At 42.9% G+C, this 11,628-nt stretch overlaps 1 protein-coding gene and 1 long non-coding RNA gene across 9 annotated transcripts in view; one reads left to right on the forward strand and one right to left on the reverse strand.

Moving 5' to 3' along the window:
- Window positions 1-6,497, forward strand: part of trpm3 (transient receptor potential cation channel, subfamily M, member 3) — a 160,267-nt gene extending 153,770 nt beyond the window's left edge. For all 8 annotated transcript variants that reach the window (XM_034871238.1, XM_034871237.1, XM_034871242.1 and 5 more), the window contains 3 exons: window positions 1,593-1,786; window positions 2,353-2,485; window positions 3,177-6,497. In XM_034871238.1, the coding sequence (XP_034727129.1) occupies window positions 1,593-1,786; window positions 2,353-2,485; window positions 3,177-4,791 (1,942 nt within the window). In that variant the 3' untranslated portion in view covers window positions 4,792-6,497. The remainder of the gene's footprint in view (window positions 1-1,592; window positions 1,787-2,352; window positions 2,486-3,176) is intronic.
- LOC117944460 overlaps window positions 1-10,863 on the reverse strand; it is a 20,507-nt gene extending 9,644 nt beyond the window's left edge. Inside the window, exons 1-2 of the long non-coding RNA XR_004656580.1 lie at window positions 10,852-10,863; window positions 1,627-1,631 (exon numbers count right to left, since the gene is read on the reverse strand). This is a non-coding gene — a long non-coding RNA (uncharacterized LOC117944460). The remainder of the gene's footprint in view (window positions 1-1,626; window positions 1,632-10,851) is intronic.
- Between the last annotated feature and the right edge of the window lie 765 nt (window positions 10,864-11,628).

Below are 11,628 nucleotides of genomic sequence, written 5' to 3' on the forward strand. Positions count from 1 at the left end.
GAGGCAGTTCTGAAGGCAAAAGGGGGTCCAACCCGTTACTAGCATGGGGTACCTAATAAAGTGGCCGGTGAGTGTACTGTACACATACAAATTATAAACACATACTGCTTCAATACTGGTCGGTCAATATTCACCGATTATTCTTATTAAATGTTTAGTTTATTTTAAACATGTTAAAAAAAAAGATAAATCAGAACATGTAGTACATTTGAGTACAGGCAAGGAACACATACAAAATCCTCAGAAAACATATTCAAAAATTCCAGTAACTGATTCAAACTGACTCAAATATTTTTTTTAAAGGAGAGGGAAGAATTAAAAAAATACCTTTTCTGGTCCTACCCCCTTTTCCTATTTTTTATACTTCACTCATACATATGCAAATGTACATACACAGTGTTTCCTCTATGTTGATTTTGTAGAGGCGGCCCGCCATGGCAAAATTTCGAAAATACGTGCCTGCTAGAAATAAGACCTACGCCTATTTTTCTCCCGAGACACAAGCGTGTTGGAAGAGTTTCCAGGCCAAATAGAGTATGAAAAGATGTTTATACGTCATTTTGACACAAATACATTTAATAAATGACATTTTGATGTTTGAAAGTCTCTAGGTTTTGACATAAATGCAGATATAAATGTAATTTAAAAAAAAGTAACAATAACTAATTATCAATTATTAAATATTGCACCTGTCAATACAGAACAACATATTCTGTAGCCTATTTTGTGCTTGAGTGCAGTACATTTACACAACCCTCTCCATATATGATCCAAATCACGTGACTGCAGCACTGCATTAGAAACGTTTATGGTGTACAAAGACATAGAACACGCCATGCAGCCACCACGCAGCTGGCACGCAACAGAAACGCCACGCAGTCACCACGCAGCCAGCATGCTACAGAAACACCTCGCAGCCACCACGCAGCTGGCACGCAACAGAAACGCCACGCAATCACCACGCAGCCAGCATGCTACAGAAACGCCACGCAGCCACCACGCAGCTGGCACACAACAGAAACGCCACGCAGTCACCACGCAGCTGGCACGCAACAGAAACGCCACGCAGTCACCATGCAACAGAAACGCCACGCAGTCACCACGCAGCTGGCACGCAACAGAAACGCCACGCAGTCACCACGCAGCTGGCACGCAACAGAAACGCCACGCAGTCACCAGAAACGCCACGCAGTCACCACGCAGCTGGCACGCAACAGAAACGCCACGCAGTCACCACGCAGGCAGTGTGCAGGAGACCTTACTGATGATGTCAGAAAATCATAAACTGTCATTTGAAAAGAACACAAAAGTTGTCCATGTTCTTGCCACTGGGCTAAACAACTTTCCTGGGGGAAAGCCTGGATAAGAATAATAAATATATTGTTAATATTAGTGTTAGTGATATAGTATCGCACAGATCAGTAAAAATGAATGTGTGTAGATCTAGAGTCTGAATGGCTTCGGGAAAGAAACACTTCAGTAGTCTGGTGGTTCGTAAATACTTGATTCATTTTATTTCAGCTTTCTATGGATGTAATTTTTCTTTCTTCGGTCGGTGTGGCATTTCTGTCCGTCATTGTCTGTCATCATAGCAATACATTCTTCGAGGTGAAGTCCATCTCCAACCAGGTCTGGAAGTTCCAGCGCTACCAACTCATCATGACTTTTCACGAGCGCCCAGTCCTCCCTCCGCCGCTCATCATCTTCAGCCACATCACCATGGTCCTCAAGCATCTGTGTTGCCGCTGGCGCAAGCACGACGACGACGAGCGGGACTATGGCCTGAGTGAGTGGCAGAAAAACCTGGACAGTGTGTACACCAACATTCTTAGAGTTGGGATTTAGTCACGTCGCTGGAAATGATTTTCCATAGTCTGTTGTAGTGCTGTAACAGTGCTGTATATATTTTGGATTTTAAGGCTGCACTGTACAAGGAAAATATGCAATAACATTGTTAAATGTCGCGATAACTATATAACTTGCGATAAATAGACAGATATTAAAGTGTATCTCAGTTCTGCCTTTCTGCTGCTTTCAGTATTCTGCTAAAATACAAAAAAAATGCTTATTAAATTTAAAACAAATAAAAAGAAATTATTTCTTATGTTCTCGTATTGAACAAATTGAACATTGAATTGAACATAAGTAATATTTTCTACTGACATTTTCCTTCAATTAACAAGAAATCGCATTATGTCGCAGCCTTTTGTGATATGTGTGTGACAATATAAAAAACAATATATTATGTTGCCCTGTTTGATTTCAATGTTTGTTATTTTTAAAACTATGAATGTTATGAATGTAATGTTAAATATGACACTCAGCCATTATCACTTCCTCTTTCATCCACAGAACTCTTCATCACAGAGGAGGAGCTGAAGAAAGTCCACGACTTCGAGGAGCAATGCATAGAAGAGTACTTCAGAGAGAAAGATGACCGATTCCACTCCTCTAACGATGAGAGGATCCGAGTCACTTCTGAAAGGTTGGACAAACAGCTGCACAGAAAAAAACAAACTCTGTGTGCATTCTAACTAAAATGTTTAGCCCATGGAAAGTTAGTATACAAAGTCGCCCCTGGCTCTGTCTAGCAGGTAGATAGAGGATGTGACAGGACAGAAACCTAGCCTTCACATGTTACAGTGCACATTTACATTTTACACTATTTTTGTGATCAAATGTTTATTCTTCTTTTAGGCCCAACACATAAAGCGGATATGGATGAATACAAAGACTAAAAACAGCAAGAAAAAATGATAAATGGGGTGGGGGTTGCAGCTGAGCTTAAAGGTTTAAATCTATTGACTATAAGTATCAAGGGCAGCTATGATATCCATTCATGCCCTTATTGTTTCATGGTGTGCTCTATATATCTTAGCTGTTGTTCATTCCAGACTTGCTTTTCTCTTAAAGCTCAGGAATCAGTAAGATTGCAAAGAGAGACTCAGGGTGTGTCACATTTGTAACATTTTCAGTGCACAATTTGTCATATAGTGCACAGAAGTAAATACAGCCTACATGCTGCAATATGCACCCAGCACAACAGAACTAAGACACAGAAAGAAAACCACATCTGTAATGTTTCAAGGGAAAACTTTTTTCCTCCATCATTCTTCCCTGCTATTCTCATCTCTCCAGTGCTTTTAATGTTTCTTCTTTTCTTTCTTCTCTATCAGGGTGGAGAATATGGCCATGCGTCTGGAGGAAGTCAATGAAAGGGAACACTTCATGAAGGCGTCTCTGCAGACCGTTGACATCCGTCTGGCCCAAATGGAGGAGCTGATTGGACGAATAGCCGTAGCGCTGGAGCGCGTCACAGGTGTTGAGCGTGGTGAGGTCAACAAAGTTCGTTCCAGGACTTCCTCTGACTGCACAGACTCTGCATACATGCTCCGCCAGGGGGAGTGCCCAGATGCTGCATACATCCTCCGTCAGAGCAGCTTCAACAGCACAGAAGGAAATGCCTACCGCCTGCAGGAGGCACTGGAGGGAACAGCTGAGGGCTCCATGTCGCCTCCGTCTCCCACTGGCATGGCTGCACGGACAAGGAGCCACTCGTTTTATGTCGGCCGCGGCGGCGAACGTGCGAGCGGAGCGGAACGAGCCGAGAGCTTCTTTAAAGAGCGCTCGCTCAGTCTCCATCGCGCCAACAGCTCCCAATCAGTGTCCTCAGGTGCCGCCCCCAAGGAGTCTAAGCCCCTCCCCCTGGCAACGCTGTCGGTCTCCCAGCAGCACCGTCCATCATCATGCATTGATATCTATGTCTCCACTTCTGAGGAGGTGGGGCCGGGGGAGGTTTTTCTGGATCATCTCCGAATGGTCCCACCGCTCCAGCGAGAGCGCTCGCTGCAGTCCGATATTATGGAGACGGTGCTGCCGGGAGGGCGGGACTTCAGCAGTACCGCCACCAGCGGTATGGGCGACAGGCACTCGGAGGGCGGAGCGGGCAGCAGTGGAACAGCTGGAGCCATGTTTGAAGACAGTGCGGCGGCAGATTTGTCATTGTGCTCAGCCCACCTCCTACCAGACACCACTTTACCTCCTTGGGACTTGGAACCATCCCCGCCTCCCTCAGCAGGGCTGCTTGAGCGCTCTAAGAGCACCCGCTACCTCTCCACAGCTGGCACGGTTTTCATGGATGAGGCCCCACTGGTCAAGTCCCACAGCCTCATGTTCACACCGAGAGGCTGCTACAGTGGACTGGGGGCTGGAGTCCAGGTAAAAGCTGCCGAGTACACCAGCATCACTGACTGCATCGATACGCGCTGTGTCTCCGCTCCATACACTCCTGTAGAACGCTCGCACTCCCCCGGAGGATCCACCTCATTCCCTTTCGATAAGCCGTCAGACATTGCGTCCTCTCACCCGGAGAGAGAGGCAGAGCTTAGCCACACTGAGTCAGATCCAGAGGACCCTGAGGACCTGATTTCAACCCCTGATACCCCTCGTCTAGGGGGCCTCGGCGGGCCTAGTGGGGCACCTCTCTGCTCCCCCTACTCTAGGCTGGAGCGGGCAAACAGCTGCTCCTCAGACGACTCCCATCCTTCCCTCACCCTGGCCCCTCCGCACCGGAAGAGCCTGTCGGTGAGTGAGAGGATGGAGAGGGGACAGAGTCTGGGGGCAGACAGGGGGTCTGGGTCGGGTGACCGGGGTCTGGCAGGCACCAGAAACCCCTTCCTCAGGAGCAAGTCCGGAGCACGGCCTGAAACAGCCAAGACTGACAGCCTCTCAATGAGGAAGCTGGCCACTCCGTCAGCATTCCGCAGCTTTGATAGACAAAACTACACGTGACAAGAACAGTGGTCGGCACACTCACACACTGATTGGACCAGGGAGGAACACTGAAAGGGCCGAGTGAAAGCGGGGTGAAGTTGCCCATAGATGCTGATCAGGACCACAGTTTTTCCACTTACATTTTAGGTCAGAAAAAGGTGGTAAAAGTGTACTCATAGTCAGCGCTGGGGGGCAACTTTACCCTGAAGCAGGTGTCAGAGGGAACAGTTGGGAGATGTAGTGCTCCTACTGTACACCAGTCAAAATCCAAGAGCTATGAATCTAGAGTAGTTTTTACCTCCTTTTGTAGTTATGTAACTCAATGGGGTGTTATGGCAATGGAAGCAGTATTTGTACTGTATGTCTTCCACCCACCACCACTACGTCAAGTAGACATCTGTCACTGTTTTACGTCACATATCAGTCACGTCAGTCAGAGAAAGTATACTGTTACAAATAGCTGCATTATATATTAGAAACTGTCAAGTGGGAGAGACAAAGAGAGGAGAAGGAAAGAAAAAGACAGCCACCTCATATGGTCCTTTTGTCTTAGCATTGAGTCATCACTTTCGCAAAACCTTCGCTCAAAATGCATTATCCTCTCTTCATGTAATCCTAACTCCACTCTAGCACTAGCAAACCGAAGCTAACATTTTTGGCTGTTTCATAAAGACATCAGTGAAGTGTTTTGAACCATCTGGAACTATTTCCTCTCTTGGTTGCACTGGAAATGATTGCTGTAACATGGCAACAACTTACCTCTAGATACAAACATACAAATTTTCAGATAAACAGTATTCATCTCTTTTTATTATTTCTGAAAGGTATTTCAAATATGCCTTTCGTTGTCTTGCGTTTTGGAGCATCATTTGTTTATTTTGTCAGTCCAGCTATAGAAAGAAAGCAGTGTTGGAACATACGCCAGTCGAATGGCCATTACTCTATCACAAGTCTCCAGTCGTGGCTGTCAAGTGTCGGCAGGAAAAATTAAATGGGTTTAATCATCCATGTGATACGAGAGGAAAGAGTTATCAGGAAAAAGTATGTGACATGAAGACTGAGATTGGCAGGTGACAGCATCCAGTGTTTTAAGGCTAGAATCTGTAAGAGGAACATGATGGAAAGGTTAATTTAAGTGCATGTTGACATGTCTGCACACACAAACACACACATGCACACGCACACACACTCACAAAAATCTTACATAATGCTAGAAAATAAACTTGATTTCAGAGCTGATCCCTGAGAGCTTTAAGTGCAATTGCAAAAAGAAAGGGCAACTAGGGGGCGCTGTTAGCCTATTTCAGGAGCAATGCTTGCTGGGAGAACCTGGTGCGAACGTTCTTGCACCTGACACCAAAAATCCTTACACTCAATGAATCATCGCTCTCTTGTAGCCCAGACCTCCTCCTTCGGGCATTATGCTGCAAAGGTTTTACATCCACTTACGCCTAATGGATCCGTCCTTCATGTACTTTCATTCCTTTTCCTTTATTTTAAGTGCATTCAAAGACAGACACTACAAAAGGAGATTTAATAGAAAGCATTTGCCCGACGACTAAGCCCATTATGAATCATACACAGGTCAAGAAGAGTTCCTACAGAAAGAGCTAATTTATGAATTTGTCTTTAAAAAAAAGTTTGAAATAAGCTGTCAAGTATATGCATTTTAGCTGAGAGATACTGTAAAAAAAAAGTGAACTGCATTTTAATTGACATGGAGGAAGAAAATATGGGGTTATTTTTTATTAAAAGATGATAGCCAGATCAGTGTTTTAAAAAGTTCTTTCTTATTATTATTCTACCGGGAAAAGTCCACCTTATCTGATGACTTTGTAAAGATAAAATAGTTGAAATTAATAGAATTCTTACTGATTTTTTTCATGTTTGTTTTATATTTCCTCACTATTCCAACTCAGTTTAATTATGTGTGCGTTTATTTTAAGATTGATTCTATTTATTGACATTTCCTTGCTCATTATTGATGATTACAGTAAATGCCTGTTTGAATTACAAAATCAATATTTATATCTCAGTGATATTTTTGTCAAATTTTAAGTATTTTCTAATTAAGCTTTTAAATTTAATAAAAAAAGATGACCATCGACATGCACTAAATGCTGATGTATATTATTTATTAACTATAGAATTGTCTGAAATACTGTACATTTCAATCACTATATAAAGTATTTAAAGTAGTTTTTATTGTATGTTTTATCAAGCAGCTTATGAGAAATTTTCTTATGTAAAGTTGACACGGCAACACACAGTTGCCAGTATACCAAACTTAGGGTGCCTTTTGGGCATGGATGGAGTATGTGGGGACTGAAGTGATTCATCAATTTCTCTTTATGTTTTGGTTTTCCCCATAATCATAGAGCCTAAATATCTGTGATTATGTTTAACATGTGGCTTTTTGGATACACTCACAGACCTTTGTTGTTCTCTTAAACCCATGTATGTGTGTGTGTGTGTGTGTGCGTGTGGGGGGGGGGTTACTGGTAGACTGTGTCATTGCTTGTGCGGACATTTAAATCCTTCAAAACACAAAGAAAAATCTCATTGGAAATAATAGTTTCATAGCTGAAGCAAAACAAATGTATTTGCACACAAAACTGAGACATAAGGGTGAGGATATAGCATGGATTTGTATAGTTAGACTTCTCTCTGTATCACATCCCAATCGGTTTGATGATCCAAACTGTTCAAACGCCTGCCAACCCTAACCCTGAACCTTAAAGGGGTACTCCAGGGATTTACTTCTGCGCCTGCTCAAGGTTAGGGGACTTTCTAGAGACAGACTGGTTCCCATGTTGGATTAAAGCATCAAAAACACTGCATCTTACAATTCCCATGGTTCAACTCACTTGGCTCTTTCAATAGACCTTGTCCCTGACTGTTAAATCATCTCATCTTTCAAACCCTCTACGCACAGTGAATAACGCCAGTTGTCTGTGACATATTTAAAGTCGCGAACCTATAACTGAACGTGACATCTGAGTTATTTATCTTAGACTTCAGAAAGATCCCTCCAGAACTACAAAAGACATACAACTGTATACAGTAAGCTAACCTTAGTTTGTAAATTTGGCGGAGTACCCCTTTAACCCGGCAATTACACCACCAACACTAACTGCTCATGTGGATCACGTGGGTTGGACAGATATAAGACGACACGTGGGATGTTGTAGCTCATCGTTACATACCAACGATCACCAATTTCCTCAACAGATACGTAGTTAACTGTATGTTTAAAAGAGGAAAGGTTGAGTCAAGTCAATGCTCAGGGACAATTTTAACCCCAATGATGCAAGGTAATAAGAAAGAAAGAAAAGAAAAAAAGAAAACAGAGAGATTTTGATTTGTCTGCAGCAGAAGGCTTCCGAAATATCACTGTGCTTTATGGGTCTAAACCCGAGTCTTTGTGAGATCAGAGGGACGTCTATATTTTTTGTATCTCATGTCTTCAGAAATAGCAATAGGATATGAAAACATGGGAGTTTAAGATGTTAACAATCAAAACAAGATGGGCGTATTGTCACAGAGGGCTTTGGTCCCTTCACACGCTAAACCAAACTTTGCCAAACCAAATGGAAACGAGCTGAGTCATGCTCTACTGACCCTGTGGCAGGCAGGGGTTAACCAAGCAAAGTTCACACAGCTCCACTCAGTATGCATGGCCAAGTATGACAACAGATGACTGTCGGACCGAAAGTTTAGGCCCCTCCTATTTGAACAACTGAGAGGAAATCAAAAATATTCTTCTTAAATGGACTTATCCTTGTAAAAAGGAATATGTGATAGCATATGTGTCCATGGCACTTCGAAACCTATGTGTGTACATGATTCTTTAAGTGGCTTCGTGGTTTGTTGACATGGCTGGAAGGTTTTGACAGGAGGTGTGCGTATGTGTGTGTACATTTACTGCGTGTGAAGCCGGGCACATAGATGACATCACAACACAACCCAACCCAACAGAATCTCAGTGTACAGTATTTTTAAAGTATTTTCCTATACTGTATGTCATGAGCATATGATGATAATCAACAGTTCTGCTTCCCTCCTATCACGACCTGTGACTCGTAAACTAAAGAGAGTTCCACGCACGTTTTTTCTGCAATAATTGCTGATGTGCTTCTACAAGTGAAAGGGACTTACCCCTCTCCTGGTCACACTTTATTTAATATCCTTCAAATGCATGCAGTTCTTCCATTCAGATTGTACAGAGATGTAAAGAACTGTAAAGGGGACTGAGAGAAAGATAGAAAGAGATTATAATATGAAATCAAAGTAGCGAGTATTTGGATGCAAATACAAATCTGTATTCTTCAATGTGAATAGGATCATGTCTGGCATGCATTGTTAAATAAAAAAAAATAAAAAATAGGTTGGTATTCCCTGTCTCGCCTGTTTTTACCTCCTCAGCATCTTTAACCAATCAGAAGAAGACAAATAGAGCACAGCGTAAATTCTTTCAGGACGACTTCTAAACTTAATCACTTTTCCCTCTCTTTAAACTGAACAGCTGTTAGAAGCGTTCATTTTGATTTCAACCAATCAGAAGCGGCCATGAATTTCACGAGCCACTCACAGCATGACCTCCCTGTTTTAAACCGGCCTCTCTTTACTGCTAAATTGTCATTTCAGGCCTAGAGCACAAGCCTCCTCCCCCCCATCCGGTCTTCATCATGCAGGGTTCCTGGGTCTAGACAGGCCTTAGGTTAGGTCTTCGGGCTCCTCACAGCACCATCAGTGTCTAGACTCCATCGGGGGGGTTATCTTTTGGCTTTCTACCCATTTAAAGAGCCTTATCTCCAAAGACTGTACATTTCCCGTTATGCATATGTACAATAAACCTTTGCATATCTGCAAAAAGTCGCTCCTGATTGAAATGCTTGTAGTTTTAAAATATAGTTTATAGCAAATGTGCACTATTTATCAAGCCATACGATAATAAAATGCCAAAAAAATCACACATAATTTGGCTAAAACATGATGGCTGCCAAGGAACAAAATCATCCTGTAGAGCAACATCCTGTTTTGTCAAACTGTTCTCCAACCGTCTTCATCATTCTGAAACCCGAACACAACAAATGTTAAGGATTTTCAGTCCCACCAAATAAAGAAGGGCAAACTTTGTCTGATGTTACTATTTTTTTAACATAGGTAGGAATTTGGTGAAAACAGAATTACTAATCTTGAAACCTATATTCATTAGAGTGTAAGTTGAACGGAGGTGTTTCCAGTGATAGAGCTTTTGCTCCATTGTTTTGCCGGTCCGGTCAGAGAGACTGAGGGGAAGTTATTTTAAAACCCCTTACAATTTGGGACTGAAGACCCCCCCCCCCCCTCCACCCCTAGGACAGAGAGCTGTCAACTCTATCGCTGTGTAACTCGTTAAACACCAAAAGCACACAGTGTGTCAGCCGTTGAGTAACAAGGCACATGTGCTGCTGTTCAGTTCAGGCAAGACATCCCCCCCCCCCCCCCCCCTAAAACAAAATGCTGCTGAGAGGAGTGGGACAGGTGCTGCTCGGGGCTCTGTCATTTTTAACCCTTGTGTTGTCCTCCCGGGTCAAAAACTGACAGATTTTGACATTTTCGTCCCTTTTTAAGGCCCCACCTTACTACCACTAGTTTTACACTATATTTTGGAATTCATGGTTGATAATCCTCATTTATATAGAACTATATCAAATATTTGAGTTAATAAAGCAGAAATTATGAATTATTTTGACTAATAGTTAAGATCAGAGGAACGAACAGATCAGTTTAGTCAGGAATGAAAATAATCACTTGTATTTGCAATGAGCGTTGTATGGAATCCAATCCAGTTCTGTGGAAATTTGGTTAAAAACAAACTCATATTTCAGATATAGACATTTTTTAAAGGGGTCCAATTTGACCCAGGACAACAGGAGGGTTAAAAACTGTCCCGATGCCATCAGGCACAAACAGCTTTGAATTATGGGACTCTTATGGGACCAATTCAGCTTTGAATAAGGGCGTTTTAACACTTGGTATGTTTCAGCCCTTCTAATAAACTCCAATCTGTTAGTCAGCATCTTTGGCGTATACGTAAACACACCAAAGGGACTCACACACCTTCTTGGGAGGTGGTCTGAGTACGGTTTGCTCTGGGTCTGCATTGCGGTTCTGTTCATCTGTGCTTAGTAAACACAACATGCTTCAGGTTTGTTCTGCCTCTTACCTTTTACCAATGTACTGTATTTTAGTATCTGACATCCTCTCCCAAGAAAACTGACATTGTGAATGCAATAACAACTGAGTCCCTTTCCAGTTGGCCCACTTTAAGGAGACTGGTTCAGGTTCCACATGTGAAAACACCCTTAACCCCATAAGAGAAAAACTTCATGTGATATGTTGTAAAATGTGCATTTTGTATAATTTTTCATTTTTATGTATGGACTGTTTCAGAGACAATTACCACTTCTACTATATCATTTGGAAATGATTGTCTATACGCGTCACATTTCACAACACAGCCCATCTTTCTTGCAGTTTTTCTTTGAATTTGTCCATGGTGCTGGCTGGCTGAGCAGCTTTTAAAGTCTGTTGTTTGAGGTCTGTCGTCGTTGTGCAGCACTGTCTCCTGCCCCCCCTCACTGACGGAGAGGAGGGACAGACAGGGACATGCAGTCTGTCTGTCCGCCTGTCTGTCCGCGCTGGGGAGGGTTTTCATGTAGAACAGGACAGCGCTGGTGTGCGTCGGTTCGTTCTCCGCACGTGGAAGTGAAAGGGAACAGTCAGGGAACATTCTGTACTCAGGTGCCCCCCCCCCTTCTCTCAGCACACTCACGCGCACTCAAAAACAACTTCGCTTTTTTGACACAA

This window comes from Etheostoma cragini, chromosome 5 (genome assembly GCF_013103735.1).
Source record: "Etheostoma cragini isolate CJK2018 chromosome 5, CSU_Ecrag_1.0, whole genome shotgun sequence".
Lineage (NCBI taxonomy): Eukaryota > Metazoa > Chordata > Actinopteri > Perciformes > Percidae > Etheostoma > Etheostoma cragini.